The following is a 19319-nucleotide window of genomic DNA, read 5'->3' on the forward strand; positions in this document are numbered from 1 at the left end:
CAGTTTGGACTCCTTGCCAGCTCTTCCATCTCCCTCTCCCCCCCATATTTTCTTCAACTCTCTCTCTTAGGTTTGGGTTTTCGGAAAATCTTTTGATCAATCAGATGTCGTCCGACGGCGCAGCGCAGAAGATGATCGTTCTAAAGAGCTCCGACGGCGAGACATTCGAGGTGGAGGAGGCGGTTGCTCCAGAGTCGCAGACTATAAAGCATATGATTGAGGATAATTGCGCTGACACCAGCATCCCGCTCCCTAACGTTACTTCGAAGATCTTGGCGAAGGTGATCGAGTACTGTAAACGCCACGTCGACGCCGCCGCAAAGGCCTCCGCCGATGCCACGGCGTCCGACAAAGTCGCCGAAGACGATTTGAAGGCGTTCGATGCCGAGTTCGTGAAGGTTGATCAAGGCACGCTGTTTGACCTGATTTTGGTATCTCCCTCCTCTCTATGTTTAGCTTGACTATTTTGCCCCTAGGTTTTGTTGTTTTTTCGATTTTGCCACAGTCGCTTTTCTTGATCATTTCTGCCCCTGGGTATTATTGTTTTTTTACAGTTCTGCCTCTCTAGCTGTTAGCCTTCAATTTTTCCACTATTCTGTTTATATCACTCTTGCGTTTGACAATAGTGCATGCTAGTAGATTTATTTCGTTGGGATTTAGTTTTGTATGTTTGTTGGGGTTATTTTCTGCATGACGCCTTTTGCGTTATCTTATTTGCTCTTAGTATGGTTGTGCTTTATCTTGTTCCTCCTAATTTTGGTCTCCACTTGTTTTTTTTACATGTGTGGAGTTGTGTATTGTTTTTTTTTCTGTTCTAGTCTCACTTAATCGTTTTGGATTTAATTGTTTTATGTAGTTCTGTTTCATTATTGCTTTTTCCCTAGCTGGCTGTCTTCTTGTTGTTGTTACGAACTTGGTTCACGCATGTGTGAAAAGGATACTATGAACTTGTGGAGGCTGTTTCAGGCATGTCCATTATGCATGTTGAGATATATTAACGGGTTGGAGTATAGCTGTACAGTACACATTGCTATTGTTTTGCTCGTTGCTGCTTTCTTTTACATGGGCTAAAGTTGCTGCAAGGCATTGCTGGGAATAGCTTGCAGTTTTTTGTCTGATGATTTTATCGATCTTCAGGCTGCAAACTACCTAAACATCAAGAGCCTCCTTGACCTCACATGCCAAACTGTAGCAGACATGATCAAGGGGAAGACACCAGAGGAAATTCGCAAGACTTTCAACATAAAGAATGACTTCACACCAGAGGAGGAAGAGGAGGTACGCAGGGAGAATGCATGGGCATTTGAGTGATACCTACTTGATGGCTCGTATGCTGATAGTCATGCAGTGTTCCTAATAGTGTCTTTGGACAGAGTGTCAATAGTAAATATGTGTTCATCGTGTTCTGCTGAAGACATTTGCATGTTTACCTCTGATTCACCAAATTGGAACCTTATTTAGTCGTTGTGACGAAAGTTTACTGAAGGTTCTTTTGGATGGTTAATGTTAATTGTGATGTCGTCTATTGTTTGGCAGCTCTGTTTATTTCTTCTTCCATTTAGATGGAATCAGTGAATGGTGATGGTGTGCCTCTTTTTATGGCGTTCTTCTTTGACTGATCTCTGTATCATTATGATGTGGTATGAGCTTGATGGTAACAGCCGACAAGAGGATGCAATGATATGCTCGATATAAGGATCCTTGATTATGAGTGTCAAACTTGGAAATGCTTGTAGTGGAGCAACAATTCGTTCTGATGAGTGTGATCTGACACATGGAATAAACTGCCATTGTCATTCGCATTGAGATGGTTCCCTGATCTCGTGTTTTGACCATCGAGTTTGACCCCTTTTATGCACTACTGAACAAGTCTCTGCATTATGCTATCAACAGAAAAGAGGAAAAAGGAATGAAAAATTGAGTTGCAAGTTTAGTCCAGTTATTTACGGGTTAACAAAGTTGGTACCCTTTAAATAACGTGGCACTTTTGATTTTGAAGGCAAATGGCCTTATTTTATTTTTTTGATTCCCGGATGGAAACTATTTCGTCATTGGTCAAATTTAGTTTTGACCAGTCCAAATACACGACTGTAGGCATGCGTGAGGTGGCTGCACTGCTGTTTATGCCAATTACGTTTCAGCGAGAGCAACACTCTATTTCCTTCCTTTCTCCTGTGTATGTTGATAATAGGAATAATTACCGCCTTTTTTTCTGAAATTTGGTATTATTGTATATCGATCTTCACAGACTCAAAAAATTATGTCTAATACCTGCAACATATATTTTTGTTTAACAAATAGATTTTCTCAGTAACAAAAAATTAAATGAAAATTTTATATTTTGTCTTCTATTGACTTACTATTATTTTATTATAGATCAAATAAATTATTCTCTGATCAAATTATTCGTAACATCTTTACATTTATAATAGTAGTTTGGTAAGAGAAATTTTTTTTGACTGCATAAGGTTAATAATATGTTAGTTGGGGACATAAATGAATTTTCATTCAATTTTGTGCGAATATCAATAAATTTAGTAATTTTTTATTTAACAGAGAGATCTAGTTATTAAAAAGAAACAAGTGTTGGTGTATAAAATGTAATTTTGAAACAACAAAAATTTATGTGTAATTATATTAAATATCTTAAAAAATATAATGCAATTATCCCTCAATAATATAATGTAGGACAAAATTTCACTTTTATTTCCGCCGAACAAGAAGCGTCACAAATTTTGGTTTCATAATTTAAAGTGAAGAAATAAGTCTCATGATATTAAAAAATGGGGTACTTTTAATCTCGAACGCCAATGGCAAAAAGCCGCATGCATCGGTCAAACTCAATCTTGTTGGGAACAAAAAATTATATATATTTTTTTCTTTTAATTTTATGTAACCTACTTTGTTAACTCTATAAAATTTGGATACTAAACTTGTAAAATCACGTATCTTATTAGATTAAAAATAAAATGTTGACTATTATTAATAAGTGACTATTAAACTCCAATCAATTTCTTTATCTATTATTGGGAAAATTGCAATTTTAGTCTCGTAAAAATAAAGGGTTGGTATTTTTAGTCCTGTACGATTTATTTTTTTATATTTTGATCCTGTAAGTACACGATTTTCACGATTTTGGTCCTATTCCAACCAAAATAGCTAGAAAAAGTCATGTGCAAGGCACATGACCATATTTCAAAAAAAAAATTCCGGCCTTTTTGCTTATGAGGCTGTCCACCCTATGCACTATTTTTATTTTCACTAAATGACATGGCATTTAAATGCCAACTTGACCAAGTCAACTAGTTATTCCCTCCAAAATATGCCATGTAGGATTAAATCGAAACTCTCCCTTTTTTTATTTAACCCCAAAGTGCAAACAAAAGCCTTAAAATTGCGTTTGCCATAGTTCCAGCTAAGGAGAACTACTTGGTGAAGGTTTCTGTTGATAATGTCAAGTGTAGCAGCCTCTACCGATTGCTGTTATGGGACGCAGCCATGCTTTGAACATCATGGACAAGTGAAAATTCTGGAAGAAGATTCTATGTTTACCATGATTTGTATGTATAAGAAAAAATAGTTCTTTACATCATTTCATGTAAAAATTATGTTTGATGTTTTGTTATCTTTTCTTTTGGGTATTTTTAGAGAGGAGGGGGTATGTTGGCGTGCCTTGAACCAAAACCATCTTCCAATACATATTTTGTTCTCCTCAACACTTGCTTCATCTTTCTCCAACAAATCGCTTTAAAAAATAAAGAAATAATAAAGGAATTTTTTTTAGGTGTTTTGGTCGTTGGAGAAAAGGAGAAAGAAAGCACACTTATATGACCAAAATCACGAAAATTGCATGACTATTTCCGGCCATTTTGGTCGTAATAAAACCAAAATCACGAAAATTGCATACTTATATGACCAAAATGCAAAAAAAGAATCGTATAGAACTAAAAAATGCCAATTCCCTATATTTACAGCATGAATATCGCAATTTTCCCTTTATTATTTGTTTCGAGTGGGACAGACCACACTGTTGGCCCTCTCTACTTCTCAGCCTATGAGTTATCGCCACGTCACGTAATGACAGAAGGCCAAAACTTCCTCATTGACGTGGCTTCCGCTTTGCTTTCATCGGAGGTCCACCTAGCCTGCCGCTCATTTTCCACCAATTCTTCACGTCGCGGCTCCCTTAACAATTTTGTGAAAGAAGTCTGAGCCAACGACTTCCAGAAGCACCTGTACAAAACTGGTTCAAATTAAAGCAAATCGAATCTAGTTCCCCATTTCCTCCACCTCATCCAAAAAAGTGAGACGACCCCCTTTCCCCCTGCTTCCATAAAGTACGCCGGGGAAAAGGCTCTGAATTATAGGTTGGAGAAGATGGCGGAGATCGAACCGCTGCTGCAACGCTTTGGGGACGAGCACAAACCTCCTGAAAGTGAGGAGCAAGCAAATAGTAGCAACACTATTGCTAAAAGAAAAGCTGCTCGCGTCGCTTCGCTCGATGTTTTTCGAGGCCTTTGTGTTTTTGTAATGTTTCTTACCTTTCTTAGCGTAAAATTTGCTCTCAACATTGATCCTTGAAATTGGAGAAGCTGCATTTATTGAGCTGTTGATTTGTTTAACTTTATAGGATTTTATCGAATTTCTTTTTAGTTTTAAGACTATCTTTATGGATTGAAACGGATATGTAGTCCTGGGCAGTTGACTAGCTACATATAGCTTTACATTAAATTTCGCGGCTTCTCTCTCTCTCTCTCTGTCTGTCTGTCTTTTTCTTTGCTTTCTGTTCAGAAGTTTTCCCGTTTTCTTTTGTATTTCACTGACTGACTTCTATGCTGGAAGTAAAGAAGAGGAGTTCCAGATGTTAAGAGTAATTTTTAGGGAATTATACTATATGACCTGGTTGCTGACGAAGATGTTATCTTGTGGAGTTGTGTTATGAGAAAATCCAATTTTATAGCAATTGATGCCAGCGTTTGATTTGCTTGTTGTATTCTTAAGTTTGTCTTGCTAAAGAGGTAAAAGAATAAGACAAGTAGGAACCAAAATTGTAAGCGATTGAAAAGGTTTTGTCTCCCAGGGTGAATGTGCATGGTTGAAGATTAATATGTTTGATGATATAGAATTTCTGGTAGAGCATGTGAATCAAGGATTAGGTTCATAAAGTTCATGTTGATATTTTACAAATGTAAACTTGTAGTAAGCATAGCTCAATTTCTACATAAGTTAATTTCAGTTAAGATTTGATGAAGTGAGGATAAGTTGATCTCAGATTTTTTTTGCTTTTGCTCATTTCACTTTATTGAATCAAGCACCAGCTGAACCTGATGGTATGAAAAATCCTAAGAGATGCCTGTTCAGCTATCCAGTTAAACTCAAGCTAGAATTTCTGCGTGAAGCCAAGTTTGATTATCTTAAACTTTTTTTCCACCCCCACCATTTTCTAGGAGAATTCTTAACTTTTAGGTTCTTAACTCCCATTAAGATGTTTATTAGAAATTATAGTCTGCAAATGTCAGCATAGTTTCTAAGCCAGGAAGATAAGTTTTGACAGCACTTCTTGATCTTTATGGTCAGGCATATAATTGAGGTTATTCAAAAATTTCTGTTTTGACTTTAATACTTTTTCCTCTCAGCTGATGATGCTTGTAGATTACGCTGGCTCGATTTTCCCAATTATTGCTCATGCCCCTTGGAATGGTATTCACTTGGCAGACTTCGTCATGCCGTTTTTTCTTTTTGTTGCTGGGGTTTCTGTGGCTATTGTATACAAGGTAACTGAAAATGTTATAATGGAATGTATCTAGTTTTGACACTTAGACCTTTATTTAGCTAGACAGGTACCAGATTATGATAAGAATGGTATTCTATTTTTACCTTAAAAGGTATAACTTCTAAGGTATTCTGATTTCACCTCTAACTGCTCCTTTGTGGGTTTATATGTGCAGAAAAATTCAGACAGAGTCGAGGCTACATGGAAGGCTCTCTTTAGAGCATTGGAACTATTCATCCTTGGTGTTTTTCTTCAGGGTATACAATGCAACTCCTGCTTTCTTTCTATCTGTTGCTTATGTTGTGCATTTGTCGTTGAATGAAAATGGTACAACAAGAGTGTAGAGAAACTGCACATATTTGAAAAAAATGGATAAAACTGTCAGTACTCCACAAGGAAACAGTTGACAAGTTTAACATTTGTCCATCAAGGTTAATACTAATATATTTTAGGGTCAATTAAGAAGAAGTAGCTAAAAATAAACTCTAAATGACAACAGAAACAGGAAGATATCAGCAGTCATGACACGTGAAACAGTTATGATGATGTTACAATATCTGAAGTTTCATATATACCATTGTAACGGTCTTCATAATTGCAGTTGTCAAAATTTTGGAAGCAGCATTCTTTTTTAAATGTATTTCCAGTGACATCTGCTTGATATAGTGATTGATAGTTTTACTTCATTTCAGGTGGATATTTCCATGGTGTTACTTCTTTGACATATGGAGTGGACATTGAAAGGATGAGATTGCTTGGCATCTTACAGGTTTCATCATGTGTTGGTAGTAGTTAGAGCTTACAATTTACATCTAATTACCAACATCTGGTCAGTTTTCTCTTGGAACAAGAATTTGAAGATAATTCATTATAGAAGAAAATCCATATGTGTTTTAATAGTACTTACAAATTTTATTTTGTCTTTGATGTAGAGGATAGCAATTGGATACATCGTAGCAGCATTGTGTGAAATATGGCTTCCATGTCAAAGGTGGAGAGGGGTTGGTTTCCTCAGAAATTATAATTGGCAATGGTGAGTCAGGACTGGCATGATAAAAGGTTGTACAAATTTGGTAGCTAACACCGTGTTTCATTACAGGCTAACAGCTTCTACTATCTAGAAGGAACTCATAGTTTCACTGAAGAGAATGTAATTCAAGAAGAATACATCTGATACATCATTATGCATGAGTACAGAGAGTTTATCCTTGATCGGGTTTTGGTGTTACAAGCAACAACAAATTTCCCACATATGGAAAAAATTAAGATACACATTTTTGGATCTCCTGAAAATGTTTCATGCAATTTGGACCAAGTTATGTAATCTCTTTGGATGAAGATGAAACAATCGTAATGGAAGTAGTCCCAGGAGTTTCTATTAGATTAGGTAGTTTAATGAACTTATATATTTTTTTATTCTTATTTATAGGTTTGGTTTCATGAAGACCACTCAAATTTTTTCTGTGTAGGTGTGTTGCATTACTGCTAGCTGTCATATATTTAGGGTTCTCATATGGGTTGTATGTTCCGGACTGGCAATATGTGGTACAAGCCGATTCCTCCATGCTGACAGTAAATAACAGCCGTGTTTATATGGTAGGACACTCTCTCTCGCACGTGCGGGCGTGATTATTTTTCTGGATATTGGTTTTTCTATTAAGCATATGAGTTTTATTAAGAATAACTCTTTATGCTTAAAAATTATATTCTGTGAGGTAGAAGAAATAATTTGAGAATTTGCTGGAACTTTATATTTCACTTGGTGGTCAGTGAATTTCAGTAGTAGGTCTATCTCAGGAGGAGAGTAGGCTAAAGCGAAATTGGTTTCTCTAGAGAATACATCTCTCTTGATAGCAGAAGGGTCAATTTTGGCACCAAGAGTATTTTTTATATGTTACACAGATAAGGAGACCAATAAAGAAGAAAAGTCAAAGAACAAGATAAAGTGTCACTGCTATAAGACCGCATTATGAGATTATAAATATAGTCAAAAGCAAGGATGCAAAAAGGCGTGGATAAGATTTTCTCATGATTGGGGAATTGATTTTGTCCAACTCCAGGTGAAGTGCTCAGTACGAGGTGATCTCAGTCCTGCTTGTAATGCTGCTGGAATGGTAGACCGCTATATTCTTGGAGTTGATCATCTATATGCAAAACCTGTTTACAGGAATCTGAAGGTATCTTCCTACTTCCTTTGCAAGGTTATGTGCTGTAAATATCAGGTTTAAGGATCCTATTCACTGATTATTAAACGCTCAACTAAAAATGTAGGAATGCAATTTATCCAGCCACGGCCAAGTCCCACAAACTTCGCCATCATGGTGTCATGCTCCTTTTGATCCTGAAGGTGTTCTGAGGTAAGCAGCATGATATTTCTGTTCCTCTGGCCGCCATTTTCACCTGAGCTTCCCCGAACTAATTGGCACTACTTTTTTATTACTTCTACTCATACAAAATCCATTTATTCAAGATTTTAATTTTTTAATTTCTTATGTAGACCCTCTGTGTTGCAGTTCACTCACAGCTGCTGTGACCTGCATTATCGGACTCCAGTACGGCCACATTCTAACACAATTGCAGGTTTGGTACAGGATTTCTTACTTATTCTCTTCTGCAACTCAGAAATGATTTTGTGTAAGATACTGTTCATCTTTGGCAAGATTTGGGAATGAAGGAAATGGATGACATTTCCTCGATTCCCATCACATAAAAATCCACAGACTCCAATACATAGACTTGGCTCGGGATAGAAGCATGGTCTTCCGTGACACTAATTATTGTTATGTAACTAACTCCAATCAGTTGTTTTTCAGCAACACAAAGAGCGGCTGTGGAACTGGTCCATTTTCTCATTTTCCCTAATGGGCCTTGGTTTATTTCTTGTTTTTTTAGGTATGTATATTTTCTTGATTTACTAGGTTCTAGCTATGGTTATAACATCAAAAATATATAGAGAACAGAAGGGAGAATAGGGTACTTAAATGATTGCCATCCTCTTTGTCATGTAGGGTCTTTGCTGATATTTGATCTGAATAGCTTGAAGGCCACTATCATTTGACATATGTGGCTTTCTTGTGATCACGTTAAACATTTGACAATCTTATGTTTCTGCTCTAGGGCGCTGTCATTGTTTCTGTAACCCTGTTCTTGTTCTTTGCCTTCAGGGATACCACTTAACAAATCTTTGTATACGATCAGTTATTTGATGGTTACCTCAGCATCTGCTGGAATCACCTTTTGCATACTGTACACGCTAGTAAGTCCAAAATGTCTGATCACTATTATACATGTAAATGGTTTCAAGACATTTGTTGCCCTGATGTAATGATGTTGTGGAGAAAACAAGACAGAGTTTTGACTTTGACCAATAGGCTATTGTTCTCTATAATCATGCAACAAGACTAGCCTTTGTTTTCCTGTACACGTGACTCACAAAGCATTGTGTGAACTTGAAAACTCATGTAATGACACCCTGCCATAATTACACTGAAAAGGACATCATTAAAGGTTGAAACTGTATAAACTACAAAAGAGTTATGCTGGGCGAAAAATTAATACCCAATGATGTAGTTGATTTGCTTGGCAAATGCCTCTACTGCAGGTTGATGCTTATGGTTGGAGATGCTTGACTTGTGTGTGGGAGTGGATGGGGAAGCATTCACTTAGTATCTTTATTCTCATAACTTCAAACATAATCGTGATAATCGCTCAAGGATTTTACTTGAGAGCTCCTGAGAACAACATTGTAAGTGTTATATATTGGTAATTTCTCATCACAATGTCAATATGTTATGACGTGTAACCCTTGCAACAATTGAAATAGGTTCACTGGGTTATAAACCGTTTTGTTCATAAATAAGCGTGATGTCTCCAATCCAGCCCTGTATGGAAGCTAGAGGTTGTTTCTTCAAGTAAGTTCCATGGGACAACAGTAAGGTGATTTCATCAGACAACAATGACAATCGAATTTCATACAACATAGTTGATCGTCTCTTTTGTCATTCATTTTGTATGTCACGAGTTGAATATTGAGTTTCAAGTTGTTCAAAATTATGAGCATTTTCTTTTGATTTCTCTTTTCAGGGAACTCGTATTATAACTTTTTCTATCCGACCCGTTATCAGCTAACAGGATCGAGGTGCTTTGTTGTATGCTGGTGACCAAGGCCCTAATTTTATACTGATGGGAAAGCGCGAATTGGAACTGTTGTACTAATAGCTAGTGCAGGTGCTTTCTCGGTATTCAACCAGGCAATGCTGATACAATGTTGAACTTTAGTACAGGTGATTACTGATTACTGTAACTTTAAAATTGCAGTACTGATCTGAATCTCTCTTACAATATGTAAAATCCTTAGATGGGTAGACACTCAACTGGTGTACCTCGTACTGAGTAAAGATGGCGATCTCAAGAATAAGTGGTAGTTACTCAGTTCAAAACAATGTAACTAATCTGAATAAAAAAGTTGTGTGTGTGTGTGTGTGTCTCAAGTAATTAGTATTTCACCGCAGCTGATGAAGAAATGAAAATGGTCCAAAATGGGTGTTTGGCGGAATAGATGGGTTGGAGTGCGCTGATGATTGTTTCTGGGCCCATTAGCTGTTGCGTGTTCGGGCATTTAACAATCATTAGCCCAATACATCTTTAAATCTTGAACCCTAATTCAACATTTGTAAAGCCAGCTAATTTGAGTACCGAAATGGAAGTTGAGCCTCTTAAGGATGGTGATCAAGAATTAAAATCGAAGTGGGGGCTCTTAATGATGATGATGATTAAGAAATTAAAAATAGTAGCATAATTAGCTCCAACCCCTCATACTAAGCACAAATAGCTTCCACTCTGTATTGCACCAGAAAGGTGGCAAAAAGATATTAGGATGTTTGTTTTTATCTTAACTGGAATGACGACATTTCTCCGACAAAAAGAATTCTGAGTCTCTCATCATAACAGACCTCCACAGTCAATCTCTAATAATTGGGCTTCAGAAATATATATATATTTTAATCTGTACACTGGTGTCCTTTGAGTTTTAAGGGGATAAAAGTTGCTGAAATACATATGAATGTAATTTAGATCTTCTATTATAATTTTGTATTTCATCTAATATATAAATAAACAAACATCAAGTATATAAATATTTTTATAGTATACAAGTAAAATAAATATGATACACATTACATATATATAAATTAGTGTGTGGCAGCCAGCTAGCCATGCTTCTCCTTTTCCATGATGCGAAACAAAATGTAGATGCAAAGTGTTGGTATTGTATGAATTAGGCAAGGAACTGAAATCGCATTCCCCGGCCTTACCTTTGTGGAACCAACACACCAGAAAGCCATGCCCTATTCTTGTGAAAAGGCATTTCAGTGACAAGTCAAATATATATATATATAGATAACTGGAATATTCTCCTCACAATTATTAGGAAATATTTATTATATATATCCGAAAAGAATTACCCCTTATCCTCAATTATTATGTACCCGTCACAGCTACCCCTTAAACGCAATCATCAAAATTCAAAATCTTATTTTAACTTAAAAATATTAATCAGTCACTTGGTTTAAATTTAAAAGTGGATGCAGCATAGCATGCCTGCCCAGCAATTATGTTATGGAATCTTGCATGTCCAGATCATGTGGTGAGAATTGACATAGAATAGAATGCCTTCATTGAGATATATATGAAATGACAACCAAACTGTATCAATGGGTTAATGGAACTTCAGTCGCCAGCATTAATGTTTGTTGTTAATTAATAATTCTACCATGTCAGCAACATGTAAATTTTGCTGGATTTTGATATTTCCAAATCCTCTTTTCACATTTACTATCCCCTATTCCATAATTAATTTAATTTATGCTTCTTATTATTAGAAATTATATTTGTATACGTCGTACAAATTTGATGTCACAAGTCAAAAGATTTACGGAGCAAGAATCAATATTTTGTCAATCAAAGCAAGTTGAGTCAAATTTCATTATTTGGATAGTAACTAGGACTTAAAACTATATCCACAATGCTTAACGACACGAATTATATTCGATAAAAATATAATGTCCAACAAATTAATACACCAATCAATCAACGACGAATTAAGATCCTTCCTTACTCTAATTTTTGATTCAAACATAATAAAAATAAAAAAAGGAAAAGGGTAATTGAGAGGAGAATTGAATTGAATGGGCGTAAATGGTGAATGAAAAAGAAGTGAAAATTGTTCAAGACGTTGAGGGGTCGCTTTCAAGCAAGAAAAAGATGTGGATGTGGGGTGGGGGCATTTAACGTGCGCCTGGGTGGTATTAATAGGGATAGAAGATAGGTAGCAAACGGCAACAAATATGACCGTTAGCGCTCATTGAAAATCCAAAAAGAAAAAAGAGGCATTCGTCTCTTGTCTTAACGCTTCCTCCACTCTCTTTCTTTAGAGTTTACTCCTCCCCAGGAAAAAATGAAGCCTATAATAACAATGATGACGAGATTAAGATATAAAAGAGAACAACAGGTGGGTCCTACTCAAATTTCTTTCTTCATCAATGACAGCTGTTTCTCACATGATGATGCTTTTCATTATTCCAGAAATAAAATTATATAATTGTGGAAATTAATAATAATAATAATAATAATGGGGCAGAAGAGGATTAGGAAAGAGGGTGGGTGTGCAGTTACCAGTCTAGTTAATCTTACACAGAGAAACACATGGTTCAGAGAATGTTTATGTAATTAATGTTTGTGATGAGAATGTGGATCACCACTAATCAATCACTATTATCAATTATGCTTTTATAATAAGCAAAATTCCCTGTTTCATTTCCATCCCTCACATTAAAATTATTATTAAGGAGAAAGAAAGCTAACCACTCCAAGTTTCTCAAAAGAGGGAAAATGAGAGAGAGTGGTTGGGCCTGGGAGCGTGCTGTACAGCACACAACACAAACTGATAGATGATTACCCCTCACATGGTCTCGCTGTCTCTTTAGCCCCACCTCTCTAACCCTCTCTCACTTGTTTGGGCGTTTAATTTTTGAATTCTCCAATTCCAATAATTAGCTTCAAATTTATATTTTTAAATATTATAAAAGAGTAAGTAGAGTAGTATGTATTTATTATCTTTTAATTAATTAATATGCAACCAACCAACATTTCAAATTATGACTTCATTTCAAATTCTCTCCACCTCCCAATTATATATAAAAAATAATAATAAACAATACTTTGTATTCCAGAAATACCCTTACCTTATCCAGAAATCCTCCACTCTCTCTCTCTCACCCTTAAAAACCCCACTCCCCAACCTTCTCAACACCCACCCCATTCACATTCACATTCACCTCAGAAACAAATTTCAATTTTCTGTCATACACAGACCAACCAAGCCATGACCAAGGAAGTGACCGAAGAGGGTGTGCAGCACCGTAAGGACTACGTGGACCCGCCGCCGGCGCCCCTGTTTGACGCCGGTGAGCTGAAGCTTTGGTCCTTCTACAGAGCCCTTATCGCTGAGTTCATCGCCACCCTCCTCTTCCTATACGTCACCGTCGCCACCGTTATCGGCCACAAGAAGCTCAACGCCGCCGACCAATGCGACGGCGTTGGCCTCCTCGGCATTGCATGGGCATTCGGCGGCATGATTTTTATCCTCGTTTACTGCACCGCCGGCATCTCAGGTACCTATAAACACAAAGATTTAGCTAAATTTCCACTGAATTTCACTTATCCTTCTTCTTCATTTAAATTTTTTCTACTGTTTTTGCCTTACAGGTGGACACATCAACCCGGCAGTGACATTCGGGTTGTTTTTGGCGAGGAAGGTTTCGCTGATTAGGGCTGTAGCATACATGGTAGCACAGTCTCTGGGTGCTATCTGTGGCGTTGGGTTGGTGAAAGCCTTCATGAAGAGCTACTACAATTCACTCGGCGGAGGCGCTAATTCTGTAGCCCCAGGGTACAACAAGGGCACTGCGCTGGGTGCTGAGATCATTGGTACCTTTGTGCTTGTTTACACTGTATTCTCCGCCACAGACCCCAAGAGAAGCGCACGGGACTCTCACGTCCCTGTAAGTACAAATTTAAGCTTAGATTTTCACTCATGCATGCACTTAAATCATCTTTAATGTAATGTATTTGAAGTTAATTTTGAGGGTTTGTGTTGTGTAGGTGTTGGCTCCACTTCCCATTGGATTTGCAGTTTTCATGGTTCATCTGGCGACCATCCCAATCACCGGAACCGGCATCAACCCTGCTAGGAGCTTTGGAGCTGCTGTCATCTACAACAACGAAAATGTTTGGGATGACCATGTAAGTGAACTTTTGTCCTTGAGAGAGCATGCAGTTGGATTCTAGCTAGTTCGCATAGTGTACTAGATAAACGAGGATCTGAGTTTCAACTTGTCTGTTTTGCAGTGGATTTTCTGGGTCGGACCATTCGTGGGAGCATTGGCAGCGGCGGTGTACCATCAGTATATCTTGAGGGCTGCAGCCATTAAGGCTTTGGGATCATTCAGGAGCAACCCCACCAACTAAGACGTCTCATCAACTCAACTCCTGCAGCAGCAAGGACTCAGAAATTGAATTCATCTGTCATTATTATTGTTAATCTTTGTAATTTGACTTAATTATTTTGTGTGTAATGAGATCAGGAGAATGTCAATTATGAACCCTTTCTTTCTTTAATTTACTGGGTTGTTTTTTTTTTTTCATATAGCTTTTTTGTTCAATGTTTTTGTAATTGTTGTTAGCTTTTTTGGCTGTGTATTTATTTTGGCGGAAGGAGTGGTGTGGTGGTGTTTCCTTTAATTTATATGGATTGGGGGGAAAATCATCCGTGTCTCTCTCAAACAATTTCACTCTTGGCTTATTTCTAGTGCCTTCTTTTGTCTATTCATCTATTAAGATGCCCTCCCAAAAGATTTGGTGTGAGATTAACGTATAGATCCTCTCTTACACATTATACATTTGGTTAATGATTTCATCTAATAAATAAATAAATTCGTTGGTAAGTTTATGAATATGCTATTATAAAAAAAATTAAATTAAATCATATTTATTTTACTTAATTTATTATAAATTTATGACAGGGTCCGACAAAAATTAGGTAGGTGTCATGTTATCCCATGGTCGCGTTACCCTCGCGACTTCAAGAAGCTACTTTCGAAAATAGTTGGAATTGAACCAAAAACTCCCAATATAATGGTGATGACGTAGTGTAGTCAGTAGTGTGCATCTTTAAAAATCTAAGCCAGTCTTCTGCTATCATCATCATCATATTGTTGATTGATAAAACACGATTTCGGATAAGGCTTGTGTATAAATTTCAGAGAAGAAAACAGGAGGGTTGGTGTCTCTGCAATTACAACCCCGGATAGAGCCGTAAGTTGAACATTAGAGTAGAGTTTTGATCGTAAAAGGTCGTAGGTAGTAATACCGTAATTATGGATAATCAGGAAACTGGGCAGTCAAATCAATAATTGGGGTTACAAATACATACACAGACAGACATGATGACAAAATCTTTTCATGGTTGAAAGTTGAAACACAGACCCTAGTAGTCTTTTCCACTTTATCTTGGTCCTCGCAAAATCCACTAACAGAGAGACACGCGTCGCTTAAATAGAAAAAGAATCCCCTACTCTACACTAGGTGCGCATATATGATTATGGTTATAAATAGAAAAAGAAAGTGTAGGCGAATGGTAGTACGCATCCAACTTTGTATTTCCCCGAGCTAGTAGAATCTGGAAAGGTCTGAAATTTTTAGGTGAAGAGTGACACATGCTTATCCATCTTTTCGACTTCAAAACTGGCAATGCGATTTACCGTGAAGAAAGGAGAAGCAAGAAATAGAGGGGCGGAAAAGTAATTACGTACTGCCAAGAAAGGGGGGAGGGGTGCGATTCTGATGAGGTTGCCACTCTGGAATTGCTTGTTACTTGTTTGTCATGTGACGTGGGTGGTGCGGCTGGTTGTGCTCACATGAAAGGACAATTGCTCACGAGGGTTGTGGTTTCTAGTGAAGTGGGTGGGGTACCTCCAACTCCAATTCTTTCATCTCCAACCAAGATGAAGAGTTACAATAATTCCAAACATAAATATGGTTGCATCTTGTAATAGGCTACCTTCATTCTTTTTTCCGGGACTAAGCCTTTCTTCTATTTGTATGTTTATTCTTTTGTTTGGGAAGACTAATTTTTTAAATTTCTTTGCATCTTGTATTTTGTTTCACATGCACACATCATACGTGTAAAAGTTTTCCTTAAATAAGATTGACAACATCATGTTTGTACATGTGACACACACACATATATATATAAAATGAAATAGAAGATATAAAATGAATTGAAATAGAAAATTCAATTCAAAGTTGAAGGTGACCACTTACGTAATTCTGTTGTATTTGTTCCGTACACATTGAATTTGTCATTGGCAAGGATCGGGCCGGATGCATTAATATCACAAGGATGAAGTTTAGAGTGATCAGATATCAGAACGAATTGGTGACTAGTCCAACCTCACCAAACACAATTTCCATTCCCTCCCCATTCCTTAAACCCCCTGATTTACAACTAGGTGACGTATCTAGTACTAAAAAATTATCTTCATCCAAGAATTTTCTTGTCCCAGAGCAGTGTATTGCCAATGCAACCAGATGCTTCTATCAGGGACCAATCTGTTATTCTGAGGACACACTGGACTAACAGAAATGGCATATGTAAACAATAACTTTACACTTGTGCGTCAAAATTTCTAAATCATATTTTACATCTTCCTCCTAGTCCAGTAAACACCAATGGAAGAAACAGGGACAACACAAAGCAAATGTAAAAGGATAAGTTGCCTTCTAGGATACAAGTGCAGTTCGGAGGTGCAGCAATTCAGTACTACCTTAGTCTGGCAAAGCAGTTCCTCTCTCAAGGTTGTTCTTGATCTCCAGAGTGTATTTCCCAAAGGCCCGCTCAATCTTTTTGTTGAAATGCTCATTACGGTCATTGATTGAATCGATATCCTTTTCTTCACGGTACTTTCTCCTCCTACTGAAGGACCTTGACTTCTCCTCTCTGTCCTTGAGCTCTTTCACCATTTTGTCAATCTTCTCCTCTGAGATATTTGGCGCCTGTTCAATTACAATAACATGAGAATATTTCCAATTAAAAGCCGCAAAGTGAAATAGGATTCGCCTCACTATGTGCTACTACTAACTTTTCCATATTGAAGACTTGAAGCCTCTCGATAGAATTCTGGATCCGCTTCTTTCATTCGGTTGTACTCGTCATGGTCTACTTCAACATTCTTCGTCCTTTTCTTGTATGCATTATACAAAGTTTTTTGATTGAAAACTGCAAAAAGATGAGGTTAACTGTCTGAAGAAATGATGCATTAAAGGTAACAGAATAAACTTACAAAACAGAAATTAGCTTAAAATTCTCAGTGACCAGAGAGTAAAAACAAATATTTACATAATTCCTAAGGCTATATTTTCATCCATGACATCCAAAAAAAGAAAAAAATAAATAAATAGGAGAAACAAGAGGGTAATGGTACGTATGAAGCACAACATAACTACAAGAGGCTGACTGAGAGATAAATAATAACATTTGGTTGACATTGATCTTCATAGGATTAACACAATTTGTTAGAGAAGCAAACAAGTAACAAATGGACATTTATTCATTGAATCAAACTCATAATTACTACAAAAGTGAATAAAAAATAAGGTTCTCGATATAAAGTTCAGGACCACAGTAAAAGCTTCCAACATATGGGAAACATGGTTTTCCCAAACTAAGCTGTACTACTGTTGATGGCTGTTCATGTGTATAAAGCATGGGCATATTGCATAGGCAGTAGTATAGCCATGCATTGAAATTTTAAATGATATTTGTGCACCCAGCAGAAGGTATGAAGAGGCTTGCAAGTATTTCATACAATTGCAAAAATGACAACACAAAACCACCAAATAGTTAAAGAATACTTTAATGTATTAATTCATTCACATATAACATTGTTTCATAAATATATGATTTTAGAATTTAAGCATGAGCATGAAATGGATGCTAGAGACAGCTAACATAAGCATGAAATGACCAACAGAAATAAGATATCAAAAACAACAGAAGATGGCCACCTACCATCCCAACCAGCAGGAGCAGGCTCCTTCTCCCATTTCTTATACTTCGACTCTGCCATCTCCTGTGTATCAAGCATATATGCTTTGCTCATATCTAAGCCATTGGCCTCGAGAAGTTTTCCAATTTTCTTCTTCCTCTCCTCAAGCCATTTTTGCTTGGAAATTCCTCTAGATTCGACTGGAGCTTCCATTTTTTTCTTCTCTGCAACCATGGCAGTCTGATTGGCTTTTCTTGCCGCATTCTGCATGAATAAGGAAAATAGATACATTATAAAGAGCAACAAATCTGTTCATGTCCCCGTGCATGAAGAAGAAAACTGTTTATCTGCATTGTGTTTTAAATGCTGATCCACCTTACCATCTTCATCCTCAACTCAAACAATTTCTTCTGCCTCCCTGTAAGATTAGCAAGAGTCTGTGCCCCACCATCATCACCATCCACGCCAGCCTCCTCATCAGAATGCTCTTTAGAGCCATCACTTCCATCATTCTCGTCTTCTTGCTGATTGGGAGCGGTAACTATATTTGGCTGTACATTACTCTCATTGCCTTGCAATCCTATCACATTAAATGGAAAACGACTACTCACCTTGCCATATACAAACTGACCAACACAAAAACCTTATCTTAATTATGCACATATCATATATAAATGAATATCAGCACCAAGCATGGAGCGATCTAAACCCGAAAACTGAAAAAGAAAAAAAGTTCCCCAGCAACAACTTCAAAAAACACTAGAAACACAGGCATAAAAAAGAATACAAACCTGTATCGCTCTTATTTGTTTTCTTCTTTGCTTCAGCAATAATCTTGAAGCAGTAGTCACTACATTCATGATACGGATTCGATGCGTTTCTGCAATCTGGATGCACTCTCCCTTCTTCAGCCATACGTTTTTTTTCCCTGATCTCCGTTAAAACTTGAAGTAGAATGGTTCCTGCAACATAGAGAAGTATATAAAATTAAGTAATGAAGGATACAAATTATGCAAACCTAAGCCTAACTTAGGTAGAAGACGAATAAAACAGAAACAACGAACGAGAAGAAAAAGCGCCTGCGTAGAACAATTACAACTCGATTAGACTTCAGAAAAAGTAATAACTCTGCAGCGGGCGATCGAAATTGAGAGCGCGAGGCTTTAGGGCTTCCACAAATTCGAGCAGATTTTAAGAAATAATTGGGGATTTCTCCCGGAGCAACGAATTGTAGACAGCTTTTAAAGTTGAGGGAGGAAATCTTGGGCCGTAAAAGAGGTATGGGCCAACTATGATAGAACCTAAAGGCCCATCTGATTGGCCCATCGAGTCCCATCATATGGGTCTCAAAGACTACTATATAATAATCTACTTGGGCCACTACTAACTCGTATTAGATTATGGGAGATTCTAATTTAGATTGAGTTTGACCGAGCGTGAAT

The 19319-nt window shown here is 37.1% G+C and overlaps 3 protein-coding genes across 5 annotated transcripts; 2 read left to right on the forward strand and 1 right to left on the reverse strand.

The window, feature by feature from the left end:
* On the forward strand, positions 7–1612 carry LOC105169797 (SKP1-like protein 1A). The gene is made up of 2 exons (XM_011090314.2): positions 7–431; positions 1138–1612. Exons 1-2 carry the CDS (start codon positions 105–107, stop codon positions 1309–1311), a joined length of 501 nt encoding a protein of 166 aa, XP_011088616.1. The 5' UTR covers positions 7–104; the 3' UTR covers positions 1312–1612.
* On the forward strand, positions 4199–14595 carry LOC105169921. Its single transcript, XM_020695972.1, has 16 exons — positions 4199–4527; positions 5637–5774; positions 5949–6030; positions 6466–6542; positions 6706–6806; positions 7243–7369; positions 7834–7950; positions 8045–8130; positions 8287–8353; positions 8587–8665; positions 8938–9029; positions 9375–9518; positions 13164–13443; positions 13538–13833; positions 13934–14074; positions 14180–14595. Exons 1-16 carry the CDS (start codon positions 4378–4380, stop codon positions 14297–14299), a joined length of 2097 nt encoding a protein of 698 aa, XP_020551631.1. The 5' UTR covers positions 4199–4377; the 3' UTR covers positions 14300–14595.
* On the reverse strand, positions 16352–19110 carry LOC105169798 (pre-mRNA-splicing factor syf2). Of its 3 annotated transcripts, none has more exons than XM_011090315.2 (6): positions 18974–19110; positions 18669–18839; positions 18258–18457; positions 17901–18141; positions 16972–17108; positions 16352–16885 (listed from the first exon to the last, which is right to left on the reverse strand). In XM_011090315.2, the coding sequence occupies exons 2-6, from the start codon at positions 18790–18792 to the stop codon at positions 16658–16660; spliced, it is 930 nt and encodes a 309-aa protein (XP_011088617.1). In that variant the 5' UTR covers positions 18793–18839; positions 18974–19110; the 3' UTR covers positions 16352–16657. The 3 variants fall into 3 exon arrangements, with proteins under 3 accessions (XP_011088617.1, XP_011088618.1, XP_011088619.1); XM_011090316.2 differs by having other exon boundaries at positions 18942–19094; XM_011090317.2 differs by having other exon boundaries at positions 19005–19091.

Source organism: Sesamum indicum, linkage group LG8 (assembly GCF_000512975.1).
Source record: "Sesamum indicum cultivar Zhongzhi No. 13 linkage group LG8, S_indicum_v1.0, whole genome shotgun sequence".
NCBI lineage: Eukaryota > Viridiplantae > Streptophyta > Magnoliopsida > Lamiales > Pedaliaceae > Sesamum > Sesamum indicum.